Source organism: Ambystoma mexicanum, chromosome 3p, assembly GCF_040938575.1.
Source record: "Ambystoma mexicanum isolate Mex_15411 chromosome 3p, UKY_AmexF1_1, whole genome shotgun sequence".
NCBI lineage: Eukaryota > Metazoa > Chordata > Amphibia > Caudata > Ambystomatidae > Ambystoma > Ambystoma mexicanum.
Window position 1 is genome coordinate 772091533 of NC_090925.1, and position 18548 is coordinate 772110080.

Here is an 18548-nt window from a genome sequence, read left to right on the forward strand (position 1 = left end):
TGGGGCAATTTCGCCATCTGCAGCAGTTGATAAGTCAGCAGTTTTCGGATCAGATGTTTTTTCATTTGTTCCTGTCGAGTGTATAGTACACGACTCACGTAAGGCAAAAGAAGTTGTAGATTGTAACGGAGGCACTTCACTCAATCTTGGCAGTGGTCTAAGATCAATGGCCGTGGAGTTCACCTTTTCCACAGAAGTTGAATGAAGGGCCTGTGTGCCTCGTTGATCAGCTTTTTGATTAGATAAAGTAGTGTCAGTTGCAGATGTTTGAAGGTGGCGTTCTTTATTTGGTCGATGGCTCTCAGATTTAGATAGCGCCAAAGCCTCTTTTGCAACTTCTGCCAACAGTTTTTTGTCAAGGGTATCACTTTTCCTCTGATCGTGTAAAAGGCTGTATGATGCGTCAAGCCGTTTTATACCTTCATATTGTTCATGATGAGATCGGTCACATAGTTGTTCAAGATGGATTAGTTTCGATAGTACTAAGGCCACCGTTGTTGATAAGTCCCTGGTTGCTTCATGCATGCTTTCATATAATTTCATGAACGGTGCCAGGGAAATTGCTGTTGAAGATATCAATATTGTTTGGAGGTCATGAGGTAAAGCAGGGATGATTTTATTAGGAGAGGACTCATGTGCCTGAATGATTGCAGTGAGAGTTTCCCTACCTTGGCAAATTTTTGGGAAAGGACGTTCCATGAGAGAGGAATCCTGAGAGTCCTCTAAACATGCTTCATTCATTCCAGGAGACTGTGTCAGCAAATCATTATCAACAGATGAATTATGTTGTCTCGATATTAACCTCTTTTGAGATAACAGCAACTGGCTAGATACATCATCCAGATTGAAGTTGTTCTCAATAAGGTTATCTGTTTTTGTTCTTTTATAGCACACTTTGTTCCAAATGTCCTCATTCGCTCCTGTTAGTTGGCAATTTGATCTTTTAGCTGGATGTCTGACCATTTTGATTGGTGAGTGCACACACCCTCTGCGGGCGTTCTCATTGCATGTTTTGTTCATTGCTAATAAGTTTGCCAACACTTTATTTGCAATTTCCAAGGAACCCCTTCTGTTGTCCTTTTGTGTGAAGTCGTCCTTAAGTAACACGATTTCCTGTAAGTTTGTGTTGGTGTTTTGCTCGTAAGTGACTGTAGTAGGGCTTGAATGAACAAACACATCGTCCTGCAGCGCCTCACACTGGAGGCTGCCGAAAGCCGCTACCGGCGAGCAAGAGTCCAAGGAAAACGCGCGAGGCCACTCAGCAACGCCGACAGGCTCCCCGACACCCAGAAGCCCCAACGGTGCCCCGGCGCCGACCTCCGCACACATCCCGACGTTGAGGTCGCCGCCAGATCCGAGGCCAAAGTCCCCGGGGCACAAGCGTTCCTCCGCTGACACCAGCACCAGCCCGCCCTTCTCCCCACCCCGCTCGGCGAGTCGAGTCTCGACAACATCAGCAACGCGAGATCGAGCACATCCACTCTCGCCAAGCACGACGCGAGTACAAGTCTCGCCGCCATCGCGATGCAGCCGGCCCCCCAGACTCCCACAGCAGCCGCGGAGGAAGCGGGCCCGCCACACTGTAAGTCCTCAGAATGAATCACTGCAGTTTTGTCATTGTTGGAGACATTTTCGTGTGATGCTTCGTGCAATGCAGTTTGAGCCTTGTGTTGCAATGTAGACGGCATGTAAACAACATCGCCAGTCCTCGTCTCATCAGTTAAGACACAGTCGGGCATTGATGAAACTGCCCCTCTATACGTGTTAAGCGAGTCATCCATAACCATTACAATTTGTGCGTTTCTGGCTTTACTGGCTTGACTGCAAACAGGGGGACACGGGAATGGGGAAGGGGGCACAGGTTCATCTGTAGTTGATGTAGTTGATACACACGAAAAGTAACGACTTACTTTGTTAGCCGGTCCGCGCTGGATGAGTACATCAGTCCCAGCATTGCTGACTGCAGCACCTTCACGCTTCTTTTGAGCGCCGGTCCTTAAGACTGGTGATAGTGATGTAAAATCCGACATCTCTGTCCGCGGAATTTTAAGATCTCACCAACTCGCCAAACAGCCCAACAACCAGAGAAGTTCATCGCCCTTCACTTCACCGGGCTTAACGCCACAAGGGTGCTTGAGGCGGCCTTAAGTAGTCAGCTGACCCTCAGCTGCTACAAATGTTAAAGGCACACGCACCTCAGGTGTAGAGATATGCTCCAGGCTCCAGTAGAAACCGCAGTAATATCTTTTCAGCAGGTACTTGCCGCAGCCCAAAAGCCAGAGAAGTTCACCGCCCTTCACTTCACCGGGCTTAACGCCACAAGGGCGCTTGAGGCGGCCTTAAGTAGTCAGCTGACCCTCAGCTGCTACAAATGTTAAAGGCACACGCACCTCAGGTGTAGAGATATGCTCCAGGCTCCAGTAGAAACCGCAGTAATATCTTTTCAGCAGGTACTTGCCACAGCCCAACAGCCAGAGAAGTACTTTAATCCTTTTGTTTTGTATCCTCTGAAATGTTTATGGGGTAGTCCAATTTACATGAATGTGCAGGAGAGCAACAGGGCTCTGATGATTCAGAGAAGCTACAAGTCTTATATTTCTATTTGGAATGTACAAGGAATAATGTTTTTAAAATGTCTCTCGCTATAGAAAACCTCCCTGTAGCCAAGACCAGTTAGGCAGATCCTGACATTTCAGAATACATCTTGCAAAAAAAGGACACACCTCAATAACAACCTCACATGCAAACACCCTACTCGCCACATGTTGACCAATCATGCCAACAGAAAATGGCTAGACAAATCCATGATAAGTCAGATACTATAGAAACACATATGGAAATAAACAGACCCACACAAAGGGCAGCTGTACCTGGTTCTACATATACCAACACTTAAGCACAACACTGGGGCCTCATTACAAGGTTGGTGGAGCGGGGAAAAGGTGGCAGTAATTCATTACCTCCACTTTTCCTGCACTGCCAAACTACACGTTTGGTGGTGGGGTGGGCGGTTATACCGGCAGCTTAGAGCTACGTATAACCGGCCAAATCTGACTTATCATGATGTTATGCCAGTTGGTGTGAGTTTCCAGTTGAACTGAGAGGTGTAGAGTTGCATGTGGGGATGTTAGTGAGGCGTGCCCTTTTTTGCAAGATGTATTCTGAAATGGTAGAATCTGCCTCAATGGTAATTCCATTACCGTCACTTTTCCCAGACCGGGGTGTCGGTTGTACCTGCAGCCGGCACCCCACCACTAAAAAATGCCGGTAGGTGCCGTTATTACCAGCAATCACCCCATGGAGTCGTATGGACTCCATTGAATGGGGAATTACATACACTTACTGGCACTTGTAATCTGCCAGTAATTCGGCAGATCAAGTGCTGGTAACAGTAATACCGTTTGGTGGTATCCTGCCAGATTTACCGGCGGGATAACAGCAAACTAATAATGAGACCCCTTGACTTTTCCCTTTGCTTCCCTATCCTCCCCCTACACATTTCCTTTTCAGATCCATGTGCATGCCTGGAGACCAAGAAATTGACACCAGTGTATGGTATAAATCCCCATAAAACATTACCCTCTCCTAAAAAGGCTAAATGTCTCCCAATGGCTTAGCATGAGAGAGACAGTCTTTTCCCCATCAATGTGATAGCATTTTAAAACCTTGGTGGACACCATTTTCGCATTGCTTAATACTCGTATTATTTGCTTTTTGACACGCACACTAGGAAATCCAATTCTCAATAAAGACAAGTGTGTGAGGCCAGAAGAGTCAAGTGTAATTTACATTGATCCTGTTGGGCCGGAAGCTGAACAGCGCAGCGCCAACCCCAGTTTAGGTAAGTAGACTTCTCAGTTGGCAAGCTATTCTCAGTTGGCAAGCTATTTGTACTCTGGAGTTTTTTGCTTTTCTTGGATTTCTGAGCAAGTTCCCCCAATTGATGTTTCAGATACATTACAAATTATTATTCAGTTAGGTGCCTTGACACATGAAACTGTCCCCTCATTTGTTTTCTTTCACACTTTACGATGATCGTTGGCAAAGAGATACATGAGAATAACTCAGAAACCAGAGGTTTTGAAAAATAAATTATGTGCTGATTAGATCTTCTTACCATGTTTAGCAGTTGTTATTTAGCCATTTTGAAACCTGTGGGTTCTGTGGTCTTCCCTCCTGGCCTGCCGTATCCTTTATACATTGTTTGATATGCCCTATACATGCTGACCATCGCTCTCAGTATCAGACAGCTTGTGATTAGGCTATGTGCTGGACTGATAAAGGTCTGTACAGTAGTCTTCTTGTAGGCAATGCCCAAAAACCCAAATTTGAAAACAGCAAGGCCAAAAAGGGCCAATTTATTTCATCAAATGTTTCGATTTTTTGCACCTTTTTCCCAAACAAATAGGTGGGGCGTGGGATAAGAGAATACATTATGGTGGGGGGGTATGGTTTTGGCTGCAAGGGGTCTCCCCCCGCATTTGAAACAGAAAAAACGCTTTTTACGGCCTCTGACCCCTTTCAATAAAATTGTATCTGATTTATGAAAAATAGGCACATTTCTTCTGTGGCAAGGTCACGTGTGTGGTCAGTGGTTGAGAATTAGGGAACCCTGAGGGCCGGGACCATCACCCGCTCAACAGTGCTAGTCCTGGAGACGGTGTATGAGAATCCCCACATGTTCTTCAACCCATCCCTAGCCTTCTATGAAAAGGTGCTCTGTCCTTCTCCGGAACGCCACAATGGATAGCACATACAAACTCCTGCCAATCCCCAAGGCCACTACTAGGGCCCGGAATATGTGACCAGAATTATGAAAAACAAAATTGGCAGAAGTTAGAGCTTCCACAATTGCAGGGCTCTGCGTACCATATGATCACGAGAAGAAGGATATTTAAAAAGAGATGGACATATTTGCAGCTGCTGTGAGAAACCTGAAGGCGCCTCACCTGCCAGTCCCTGGGGATCTGTCATCTGTGTGGCCAGTACACGGCCATCGCTTTTGGATCCAGCTCCTGGGGGTGGACCAGTGCGGGAGGATCACCTGGATGAGGGATCCTCGGAGAGTGGAAGTGGGACACCAGACAGTGAGACACGGTATCCCCTTCCTTGTAGCACCTTTTCCCCAACCTACCAGGTAGGATACCTTGGAACTTAACCCCCCTTTTCCCAACACGAACATTGTTTCATGAACAGTTTACCGTGAGCGACAACTGAGATGTATACCTGACATGTCCCAACACAAGGTTCGGGCAGAGTCAGGCAATTACTGATAATTAAACACACCTGACTGCCATCACACTTCCCCACACGGATAAAAGGTGGAGCACGAGAGCACACTCTGAGCAAGGCAAAACACATGAGGAAGCAGCAGTTCAGAGATGGCAGTTGAAAGACGGCAAGACCAGAAAGAGTTGCAAGGAGGAAGTTGGCTGTGGCCTTTTCGGAGTAAACCGCTACTTTCAAGAGCCCTCGAGAATAAGAAACATAAGATCAGGAATTAAAGCTGAAGGAAGTTGTATTGTGTGTCGAAGATGCCGGGGCTCTCCTGCATCGATAGCCGAGGCGGGGAGGCGCGATTGCCTCCATGCTACTGTCCTTGTCTCCCACAACAAAGCAGCACCAGTAGAGTCAGCACAGCTGGTGAGTCGGAGAGACTGATAGCAGACCAGCTTTGTTAGAACCAAGGCTGCAAATGGCAACACTGTATGAAGAGAATCATGTGTGAAGTGTTGGCAATGAGCGACACAAGTATAATCAGGAACTGAAGAAGTAATTGAACTTTGTGATTGAACTTTGGCAGGTAACCCAAGATACCATAAACATAGTGGTCCGGCACCACGCGGGTGCTCACTCAAAGGTCTCTGTTAGGTATCCAACTGAGAGTGTAACATTGTGAACTGTAACATCAAAGTGGTCCTGCAATGGGTCAAGCCAAATCAACAAGGGGGATCTGAGCCCGACTGAGGGAGATCCGGGGTGAACCGTGAGTCACCCGAGAAGGAATTGTGGAAGGAAAAGGGATCTGAACCCGGCTGAGGGAGATCCAGGCTGAAGCGTGAATCACCCTACTTGATTACTTGGAAAGGAACTTTTTGTTTGTATGATTCATCAGGCCCACTGAAGCCAGAGACTTTTAATAACTTAAGAGACTTGGGCGTAGATGGCCCTGATGCTTGTAAAGGAACTGTGTCCTCGTGCCAAAGAAGCCCAAGAGTATGCTATGCTCAAGTGAACCACCTTGTCCCGTGATGAAAACATGGGGAAGGGAGGCTAACGGCCTGAACATCCTGACTTATCATTTTGTGAACACTTCTTTCTTTTTCATGACCATTACCTCACACTATTTGTAAATTAGTGGTAAGGATTGGCAATAGGTTTATTTAGTATAGGCCCTTTTACTTTGACGAGACTCCACTAGTACTGCGTTATTATTATTTGATGGTCATAGCTTGCTCCCATCTTAGATTTAGGTTTAGGTTGGTGTTTATCACACCCTTGATGAGTTTCAATAAACACACTTGAACTGTGGTCACTTGTGTCTGCTTACGTCAATACCATGCCTTCCTTACACTGCCTATCATGAGTGTGGTAGCAAACCTTGTCTGCTTCGTACTGCGAGTGGTTGTGGTCATATTAAAGGTATCGTACTTCATACATCAGCAATCATCAGGCAGCCACACTGGCATCAAGAACCCAGTGTGAGAGAGAATGTAAAATAATTCCAAGATGACGGCCGGTCCTGATATGGTCTTGGCGCTTTGAACTGTGTAGCGGACCTCTGCACAACCAAGCTCTCCTAAGGAGTTGTAGTCTGCCACAGTAATTTAGCCCACTCACAGTCAGTGTACAGCTGCCAAGCCTCTCACATTTGAGGCAATCATTCACAACCTAAATAGGACACAAAAGTGGGCAAATCATCAAAAGGTGTAGGAGTTAGGAGTCAGATGGCAGAGGCTTAGGGGAGGTAGAGAGTACAGAGTAGAATATAGAAGAGTAGAGAATGGAGAGAAGGAGGAAATGAGAGAAAGTAGACAGGAGAAGAAAATAAGAAAGAGGAGAAGGGGAAAGGAGAAGGTGAGAAAGAGGAGTGGAAAAAGCAACAGGTGTAGATGTGAAGATGAAACAACATCAAAAGGGAGAGGGAGGGAAAGAGACGGTGAAATTTCTAGAACAAGAGTGCAAGAAGGAGGTAGAGGAAGTATATCCATATAAAGAAGAAGGGGAGCGGAGGAGCGACAAAGAATAGAAAGGAAAGGTCATGGAACAAGAGTGGGAGGTAGAAATGAAGAAAAGTAGCTGGAGCAATAGGAGCAGTAGGCAATACCTTAAGGAAGAGGGAGGAAGGCTATACCGTGGGAGGAGGCCTAAGGAACTGAAGTCCTTAGCAACCTGGTTTAGAAATGCTTCCCTAGGTTGGTGGAGGAGGTACAGCCCCAGGACCTGAGAACTGCGGCAGAGATAAGAACCAGAGACCTTAGCCCTAAAGCCAATCCAAGACTTATTGTTTAAGGTTAAAGAGGAGCGATGGGAAGTGGAAAATACACCACAGTCCAATTACCTGAGCATAGCCATACGCCTGACACCTGTCATGAGACCTAAAGGCTCCTTGTGGGGGTCCCTGGTAGGAGAGTCTAGGATAACGAAACTCATAACCCTGATGACTTCGGCAGTGCCCAAGAAAGACACAGAGTAAGAAAGAAGTGATGGCAACCCTATACAATCTGAGAGACTGTGAATCACTGTTTGGCCCGCCAAGGAGGTGGATCTGATCTAAGAGAGGGAGGGAAGAAAGACTGAGGATTAGGGTTAAGAGAGTTGAAGTGCCTGTGGAAGACAGACAGTGCCTGTGGTATGCTGATTGTACGCCCCCCTAACTCCATCTCCAAGGGGATCAGTCAAACCTAATAACTTTGTTGTGTGAACATAAATCTAATTCTTATCCTTTAATTGATCCCAAATGGCCTGCTGATACCATGGCCGTGGCAATACTTATATTTTATTGCATACAAATATATTTCAGAATAAATTCATAAAACAATTCATCAGTCACTTAATTTCATTAGCACATATACAATATCCATAAAAGAAACATCAATATGTGAAAGGTTATATATACATAGAGCTTTTCATCACTCACTTATAAAATCATCAATACCTATTCATTTTACCATTCGACTAAATTGCATGCCTAATTCATTAACATGAATTTAGTCACAGGTATTTATACAAGTATTTCATATACTTAAAAATCCATAATAAAAGGTTAATAACACATTGGATCAGGTTTAGTCCTAAAGATTTTTCATACAGCTCTATAATGTGTTTCTAACATCTAACTAAAACCTCCAATAATCTCAAATAAATGCACAATTACATAGCAAATGATCATATCCTAAAGTACTACAATGCAACAATATCATCTGAACTTCAATTTGGTGGACCTTTAGTAAATGACGTTTGAGGGCCCTGACTACTGCTACTAACCACTGATTGAGGGAATGGCTGGTTTTCATTGAGATTTTGAAGAGAAAGCTTGGGGGTGTGATGCCTGGTAATAGTCTGCCAGCCGGAGGGAATGGCAAGAGCAAAGCGAAGGTCATTACTCAGGGCATTTACCAGCGTCTCGTGCTTACGGTATTTTTGCCATAAGCAACCTGTAGTAATGCCCAGGTGCTAACAGCCATTTCTTTGATGAAACATAGAGGCCAGGGGAGCTAGTGACCAGTTTTTCAATAACAAACCCTTATATATATATTTAATGGGCTCCATCGAAATGGCGGTTCTGGACTCAAATAGGGGCCAACCTTAATTCCCATTACAGCCCAGAAGAAGAAGATGCCAGGACTAGAGGGAGTGTGAAGTGAGTGATTGTGATGGGCAAGATAAGTGAGGTATTTTTTTTGTTTTGTTCATCCATTTTTTATTGATAAATTGTGACTTTAAACAATGCATGAATAAACAAAAAAATCATCTGATGTAATTCCCTGTTCTGCCTCTTATCCTGCCCATTTTCCCCATTCATTTGCAAATCCACATTACGAGTTCCCAAAACAATGTATTGTTCTTCAGACATGGTGCACAGGGAAGTTTTTATCTCAACCAAACTCAACCATCGCAAAGCCCTTCGTTTTCCAGGGTAAATAAGTCAAATTTAGTCTTTGAAAGCAAATTCCCAAAAAAGGGACCAAATTGCACAAAAATGCTTTGTAGGTACTGTTTTCAAGCACAAGGAGTTTCCAGATCGTCACCATCCATATTAGGTTAGTTGGGGGTTCTCTCTTACCCCAGAGTTGATGAATGCACAATCAAACTGCAGAAGGAAGTTTGAGAACCATTTTAGAATCTGAATTATAATCTTGTATCACCATTAGGAGCATAATTGAGCAACATGAAAGCTGTACCCTTCGTATTGGGATACCCCAACATTTCAATTATGTTTGAACTGACCTCCAACCAAAGGTTCTCTAAAACTACTCAGACCCACCAAATATGATAAACAGATCCTTTAAATACACATTCTCTCCAGAAAAGGTCTGATTAATTGGAGTATATCCTGTGAAGCTAAGAATGTGAACTCTACCACCTATTTGTTAATTTATATTGTACATCTAGGGCCTTGACTGATAGAGTTGTCTTTTGGATTTTCACACCCATATTAACTCTTCGAGTCTTCTGCCGTTTGTTCAATACCCAGATCTCTTTGCCCCAATGGCTTGCTTTTGACAAAACCTGTACCCTTCATAGAGGTGTATCAGCGCTTTAGTCGAGTTGCCCCCCCTGTAGCCCCATTTCAAAATTAATTGCTTGATGAGAGCACCCCTCACTATTTTTCTGGTGAAGCGCACAATATCTGAGTTGTAGGAATTGTTGTCTGTCCTGTTCAGTGACTCTAAAATCGTCTTCATTCTCTTAGAAGTGTTTAATTGTAGCATTTCAAAAAAGATCACCCTGTTTCTAGCCCCCTCCTAATTTCCATCATTGACAATTATGTGACTCTAGCCCTCGTGTGAAGAGGTGTGCAGGGAGGCATTAAGCTTCTGGCCTTTGCATGCTTCGTCCCACATCATGTTAGCTTAGTGATTGGATTAATATAATTACTTTTGTCCCTTTTATGTTTTGGGTGCCAACGTTATTGCCATATATAAGAGACAGTTACTACTTTATCTCTAAACAGCCAGGCAATCTCAGAATTTTTTAGATCTAGCGCATTCAAAACATTGGTGCAGTATAGACTAGACAATACTTGATGTTTATCACTATCAATGAGCTGTATCTCCTGCACGAGAATAATGTCTTTGATAAGTTCTCTGTATAGTCAGGTTCTCCTATGGGGATAATTAAGACCACACACATTCAGGGATCATACTTCAACCATGTTTCAATTTAGTAGTGTTCTATGATTTAGTGTCTCACTTTATGCAGTGGCGCCCTATGGCTTCTCTAGGCTAACTTGGTTCCGAAACCTATGACTAGGAAGTACACATATCTGTTTGCACTATGTTCCCTTTGGATTTGGCATCTAGTTCTTTCGGATTGGTATTTTGGCTTCATATGTTTCTGATGTATTTTCGTTTTTTGTTAAGACAGTTTTTGTAAATAAAAACCTGTTGAGGACTGTACAACCACTAACCCCGGCGTAGGGCAAAAGCTCTCAGCCAAAAATAGCCAAGCCTCTCTTAAATGTAGGCATAGCAATCAGGCTTAAATCTCAGGGAGGGTTAACAGGCTGACACAAAGATACAATTAATCAACAAACGTATCAACAGGAAAATGACCATGTTGATATACTGGAAAACATACCAATAAACATACAAGGGTAATACAGGGAGTTTATACGGATGGGAGGCCATCCCGGAAATGTGGGAATATAGACATGGAGAGCCCTCACCACCCAGATCAATCTCTATAATTCAATGTAGTGCAGCAAATTCAGTATCAAAAGTAGAACAACTCTACAGAAAACACACCTTGCAGAGCTGAAGTAGTTTTAATGTAACAAATAATGTTTGTGTGGACAACAAGGAAAAACCACAAGAAAAACACCCTATCCAAACATAAATGTCAATCCAAAAATATACACATAATTAAATGATATTCTGTTACATGCATGAATCAAACATACCATTTGTGAAAGACCTTTAGAAAAACACATTTGGAATTCCATATAGAAGGAAACCGGTGTTGATGCAGACAAACTGCCCTACATGTTTCAATCCACTCATCTATTGTGGGATTTTCGTCTGGGGCAGCAGAATTGTGGGTGTTCTAAAAAAAAACCTGTGAAAAAAATGAAAATACCAAGGTGTGAAAATGATTGATAATTTTGAGGAAAACAACCAATTTTGACAATAGAGGTTAAAAAAAAACACAGTGAGATTTGCCAATGGTGACAAATCCTTTGTTCAAACAGTCGTTTATCATCAGTAATTTTAATACAGGCTGGCATGTCTGTGAAGGCAAAAATGGTTGGTATCAAACGCAAAATGTACGTGCACAGAATGTTTAACATGCTCAAAAAAAGGGGAGAAGGTGGGGAAAGCAGGAATGATTATATTGAAAGGAAACTTACCCAGAAATAAACCAGTGCTTTAGGATAGGAATAGTTACGGTCAATCAAACCCAGAATTAACAGAGAGGGCAAACCACTAAAGATCGTACATAGTTTAGGCCCGCGGATACTGTAAAAAAATAAATAGAATTTGGAGCAGCCTTAGTTGCAGATCACCTTCAAGATAGCTTTATTCATAATGAGAAAATACATTTTTTACAGTGATAAAAATAGAAGACGGGAACTGATCCAAATGAGCTAAAATGTCCTGCTTCAACGGTTGTGCCAAACTACATGCGCCATCAAATTACTTCATACAGAGCTAGTGTGCTGACCAAATATTAGTGGCAACAGTGCGTGCAACAGGGTGCTACATCGGGCGCAGCAGGTTGCTGCATGGAGCAGTGTTTAGTCTGCCGACAAACACCAGTATTATGGATAGTGTTCCATTTGGTAAACAAGTCTTGTCGAGGCAACAAAACTAAAAAAAAGACTCAGAAGGACACATTAAAAACTCCAGCACCCATATTAAAGAGGAGGGAACACAAGAACATTGCATAGAATACCGGCCTGTAAATAGATAGATCCAAAAGCAGTATAATTCCTTATTTTGATAAAGTAATTGAGTTTAGTAAACAGACAAAATGAAACGGGGACAAAAAAACAAAAAGAATTGAAAATTCTAGGCAATTTCAATCAATGTATTGTGTGAATTAGACCCCAAGAAGGTATGCATGAGATACATACATTTGCAGTATGTTTGCAGAAAACTATGTTATTTTGCTAATAAAGTTGTCATTTAGCTCAAATATGTGGATTTTTATCTTGAAGAGAAGTTGTTATTTTGCAAGGTAAACAAATGTGTTTCTGCATGTGGTTGAGGTGGCACAGTAATCAGGATGGTCCATCTAATGCCCTCTTCATTGTGTCCATGGTTTAAGAAATGTTCCACGATAGGTGTGCGGGTATGTTTTGTGCAACTACAGCTTCGGTGTTCAATAAGTCTGGTATTTGCACTACCAATGGATATTCCTTTGTACAATTTGTGACAAGCACACTTAACAAGATACACAATACTGCTTGTGCTATGATTAGTAAAATAATGTTTGTTTGTTTGTTTAATATTTATTATGCGCGCCAGACCCGAGAAAAGTAGGAAGTCATACAGCTTAGTGCACAGGTTACATTGGTTGCACAGTATCAATAAACATAAGATCAAAAGTCAATAGGTATAGCTACATACCGTAAGCAGTGGTAGAAAATATACATTGGTGGAGAATATACAAAGAGACTATATACAGGAAGATGAACAGTTATTTACAAGTATGGTCAGGTTTGCCGTTCAATTGACTCCATGGGTTCTTTAAACCTACGTCCACACTAATGCTGGTGTTGGTGTTACAGCACATGATATATGACCCACATGGTGGATGGTCCCTAATTGGTAGCAAACCCCAACTATCTGAAAGGGTTTTTGAATGGTGCTTTCTTTTGGTGGTGTTTGAGTGTACTAAGGAGTCCTTTAAATGATTGCTTCTTTTAAAGGCAAGAAAGGAGTGTCCAATTTTGAGGTGCTGTTTTTCAAAATGTGTCCCTATTTTGGAATAATCCATTTTAATTTAAAAGATAGCTTTGAATAGGTGGTCAGTCTCATCTTTTGTCTTGTTTTGGTCTAACAAGGCTGTGTGATTGTTGTTACAAGCACAACATTTTGATTGTTTTATTATTTCATTGGGATAGTATTTGTTGGTAAGTTTACAGGAGAGCAGATTAGCTTCTCTCTCAACGTCAGTTATGCCAGTACTGGAGTGGTGGAGACGTAGAAACTGTCCAAAAGGCAGGGTTTTGCAAGGGTTGTGGATGAAAAATGTTGTATCTTAACAAAGATTTACTAGCAGTAGGTTTTGTATACAGGCTCACCCATCATCTTTAGAGTAGATTGTTAGTTCCAGAACATCAATGTCCGTGGGATAAACCTGGCTGGTGGGTACAGCGTCATTTGATTGTGGGATGTTTTTTCGCTGGGGTTTTTACTGCAGATTTATTAATGAAAAAAACTAATCGAATTTTATAGGGGGGTGTAGAAAAATATATATATGGGGTGTGGGTGTTTGAGAATAGCAAAAAAATGAAAGGGGATCAGAGGTTTGGGAGAGGCACCCCCGAATAAAATCAAATGCGATGAGTTTTTTCGTTATAAAATCCACAGTAAAAACCCCAGCGAAAAAACATCCCGCGATGAAATGACATGGAACCGGCTGGTGAAGTTTTAATGTGGATCAAGTCCGTTTTGGCTCTTTACAAAGTCTAAGGTTATATGTGCCAGACCACACGAGGATGGTATCATCAATGCATCGTGTCCCGCGAGGATAGGTCAGCAGCAACGTGTTCGTCTTGGAAGCAAGACGACACGAGACAACACAGGTTCGATCCCCAGGTCTGCGCTTAAAAACCTCTGGGTATTTAAGCATGTTATAAATATGCAACTAAGAAAAAAAACTATTAAGCAACTAAAAAACTAATTCCTGTAACATCGCTTCGATGTTGCATACATATATCAATAATTCATAAAAACATAGTAATTATCATCAAATTGTGAATGTAACTATTTTAGAGACAGTAGATGGGGTTTTTCTCAAAGTGCTCAACATAAAGGTTGTGGTCCCATTGCAGTGCCTTCAATCCGGTGACAAATGAGACCTCTTTCAAGTAGGTTTCTCTTGTATAGTGTCAATATACGTGACAATAGGTTAACTACCAGTGTTGTCCCCTGCAAGCTATCATCTGATCATCCCATTCCGGTGTGGGACCTTGTTCTTCTCCTAATAAATAGTCAGATGTGTGAGAATCCTGACGTGTACCAAAATTACGACTCTTGCGGTTGCACTGACCACGATGAAAGTTGCCTCTTTTGTTTTGACCCCTTACTTCTAGCCAGTTCTTTAGATTTGAGGGACCTGCTTGTGAATCAAGTTGTTCATCAGTATGGTCCCTATTCGAACTAAATGAGGTATTGCTAAACCATACTCTCCTATTAGATTTGTTTGAAGTAGAGGATTGAACGTAGTTTGGTGTAGGCCGATTGTCTTTATGTGTATGGGTAGGTTTTTAAAATGGAAAACGTAAATCCTTCTAAATCCTTCGGCTTTTAACATTAGTACTGAATAAAATATATACACTCATTATGTCACACACATACATCTCTATCAGTTCAAATAAATACTCGAGCACATAATAGAAAATATTTTATAAAAATGGTAAATGTCTTTGAGGACCCTCTTTGCCCCTGTACTTTAATGTGGGTTAACACAGCTGGGCACACAACATACAGTGACAAGGGGAGGGAGAAAAAGGGAGCCAGACTTTCTAACAACAGTTAAAAATCCGTAGTCCTTTCACAATGTGTAGTACATAGTCTAGTACCAATAATCCACAATAATTCTGCCCTTCTAGGGCACAGTCATAGGCCCGCTTAAATAGGCAATCACTTGTATATCGCTCCCACTTTAAATGCTCTGGAAAGAAAGTGATAAGCAGTACTTACGGGCCCGCAGAGTCTGATGGGCTGCCTCTCTAGGACAACCAAAAAAGAGATCCTCGTACATGAAGGCAGCAAAGCCCCTCTTGAAAACAATAATGTTTCATCGGCTGGAAGCAGGCAGCTGTTGCCTGCGGGGTACCTATAACTACAGGGCCCTGGGCAGCCTCACAGACTGCCCATGCCTTGGGCTGACCCTGACTGCATGGAAAAAACCCTTCGCAATAAATACATGGGGAGTAAAGACATGGAATCTTTGACTATGAATTTAGATACATTTTAAAGTCCTGCTCTCCAACATTTCTTTAACTGTGAATGCAGACATACATTGTATCTAATTTTAGTGACTTATCCTGCAATAGTTTCAAAAAATTTAAAATTAAAAATAAAAATAAATAATAAGGCATAACGCAAAACAACATCATACAATCAAAACAATACGATCTTTGTGGGTATTCAACACTCTAATTTCCCTCCATTAGAGATTAGTACTTCGTACTTTTGGACCTTATTACCGGCATAGGCCAAACCATTAGAGTCACTCTCTACAGTAGTGAAAAGGAGGCCATCTCATGGGGTTTGTGGTGGATACCAGGGTTGTCCTATACATTCACAAATGTTATTAACGGTGCCCAATCTGCTAGAAACGTTGTCATTGTTCCCCACATTGCTGCCTCGATTTTGGACATTGCTGCCACATACCAAACCTTGGCCCACCATTCCTTAATGCCCAGTACATTTTGTGATTTCCAATGTTGCGCTATATTTAAACGCGATGCCACTAGGAAGAAGGTAACCAATCTGGCGCTCCTAGCTGTGAGCTTGTAATTCCCTTGTGTATTTTCGTTCCCTAACAGTAAAACCAATGTATCCATTCCCAACTCGAAGCCACAAATATCTTTAATCTGCCCAATTACCTCTCTCCAAAATGTTTGCACTTGGGGGCATTCCCACCCCATGTGGAAGAAGGAACCAATAGATCCGTTGCGTCGCCAGCAATTGGCGGGGTGGATGTTGGGGTAATTTTGTTTATGCGTTCGGGACTGCTATACCATTGGAATATAGGTTTAAAGCAGTTTTCTCTAAGATGAACCGCTTGCGATGTCTTATTAGCCATAGTCCATATGTTGAACCATGTCAGGTCATCCAGTGGCCTACCTATATCCGCCTCCCATCTGGCCATGTACGTGTGTGGGAGTTTACATCTAATTTTACTGAGCACCTAATATAAAGTCACTAGCTTGGCTTTGGGGGGATCGTCACAAAACAGGTCCTCAAATATGGTTGTCTCACGTTTCCCCAGTGCTGCTACCCTCGGTTGAACAGCCCAGTGATGTAGCTGCAAATAATCAAATCTGTCTCTATCCTCCACCCCATAGGCTTGCCTGCATTCCTCAAATGTGAGAGGAAGATTGTCTTTATATAGTTGGCCTAAGACTTCTAAACCTCCTTCTTTCCAATGTGCAAACCTACCCATGTCCAACCCTGGGGGGAATTCCTTATTTCCCCACAGCCCCGTTCTGGTCGAGGGGTATGTAATTATTTTATATTTGCGTGCTGCTCTATCCCAGTATTCTAACGTGGCACCGGAAATCGGAAGACCATGGGCCTCATTACGACCCAGGCGGTAAGTTACCGCCTGGGCCGTGACTTTACCACCATGGCGTAAACTATGTTTACGCCATGGTGGTTGGCGGATTTACCGCCCCATTCCGACCTTGGCGGGGCGGTAAGTCCCCAATCCCCATTTACCCTTCCCCATTCCCATTTTTGCCCCATAGGGCATAATGGGAGTGGGGAAGGCGTTAATTACGCCACCGTAAATTACGGTGGCGTAATTAACTCCATGGTCCCTTAGCGCCATGGATTTTAACACCTGCTAAAAGCAGGTGTTAAATCCGCCATGGCGCTAAGGGACCTCGTACTCAGGCGGTAAGGGTCGGCGCTGTTTACGCTGCCGTAAACCCCTTACCGCCTGGGTCGTAATGAGGCCCCATGTGTTTTCCGATCCTATGAATTTTGGGGGAGATCCAGCATACCTCATGTAGTGGGGCCCCTATGGCTTCCCGTTCTTTGTTCACCCAAGGTTTGCTTACCCGTACCCGAAACCCCTCGTTGCTCTCTAAGACTGGCGCCAACTGAGCTGCATGCACGTAACTCTCTATATCTGGTACCGCTAAACCTCCTGCTCTTTTGGACGCCATCAATGTGTGCCTGACTACCCTCGGCCTCTTCTGGGATCATATATAATTAAATATCTGCAATTGCAAATCTTTCAAGGGTGCTTTTGCTATCCAAATAGGTAACGCCTGGAAGATATATAACGCGTGGCAATAGTGTCATCTTGACTGCTGTTATTTTCCCAAACCAGGATATTTCCGCCCCCCTCCATCTTATCAGATCCTGCTTGAATCTACTAAGTAATGGGATGATGTTAGCTTTGTACAGGTCCCAGTATTTTGCCGTCAGATTCATCCCGAGATACTTCAAAGTTTGGGGGACCCATGAGAAAGGGAGATCTCTCTTTAGTTTTGTTACTGTGTCTGGCAGCTCCGTAATGTTAAGTATAGTTGACTTTGTCAGATTGATCTTGAAACCTAAAACCTTGCAGAATTGTTCTAATATGTAATGTAATAATGTGCGGCATCGTGGCTCTGAAGTTATGTGTATAGAAAAGAAGGTCATCCGCATACAATGCTAGCTTATGATGGTAGCCTGCTATTTCAATCCCAGTAATGTCTGCGGATGAGCGTACCTGACCCGCTAATTGTTCCATAGATAAGGCGAATATTAAGCAGGGCAATGGGCATCCCTGGCGGGTTCCCCTATGCAGATGCACTGGGTTAGGGAGGATCCCATTTACTTTGATCCTTGTAGTCAGCAACACAAAGTTGGCCATAAGCAATTTACGAAAGCTCTGGCCAAACCCGAACCCTTCTAGGACTTTCGATAGATAAGACCAGTCAACTCGATCAACCGCTTTCTCTACGTTGATTGAGAGTATGGCCAGTGCTTGTTTGTGTCTATGGGCCCAGGCTGAGATGTTTATTGTTCGCCGGATATTGTCATGTGATTGGCGCCTGGGTATAAACCCTGTTTGGTCCGGCATTACTAGTTCTGGCAGAAACCGGGCTAGTCTTATGGCTAACACCTTTGAATACATTCTGGAGTCACAATTGAGGACTGCAATTGGTCGATAAGATGAACAAAGGGTGGGGTCCCTATCTGGTTTAGCGAGCAGCGTTAAGTTTGATTCCCCCATTGTTGGCGTGATCGTTGCTGTATCTGCAAAGAAATTAAATAAAGTTGCCATGTGAGGGGAAAGTACTGTCAACATTTTTTTTTAAATGGTGGCTGTGAATTTATCGGGCCCTGGCGCTTTATTGCCTGGAAGGGAACATATAGCATTTATGATTTCCTCTGTTGTGATTGGCTAGTCTAAAGCTTGCTTCTGCTCCT

The 18548-nt window shown here is 43.0% G+C and overlaps 1 protein-coding gene across 3 annotated transcripts in view; it reads left to right on the forward strand.

Moving 5' to 3' along the window:
* Nucleotides 1-18548, forward strand: part of LOC138580850 (zinc finger protein 232-like) — a 298959-nt gene that overhangs the window by 122090 nt on the left and 158321 nt on the right. For all 3 annotated transcript variants that reach the window (XM_069651722.1, XM_069651724.1, XM_069651723.1), the window contains exon 5: nucleotides 3731-3841. In XM_069651722.1, the coding sequence (XP_069507823.1) occupies nucleotides 3731-3841 (111 nt within the window). The remainder of the gene's footprint in view (nucleotides 1-3730; nucleotides 3842-18548) is intronic.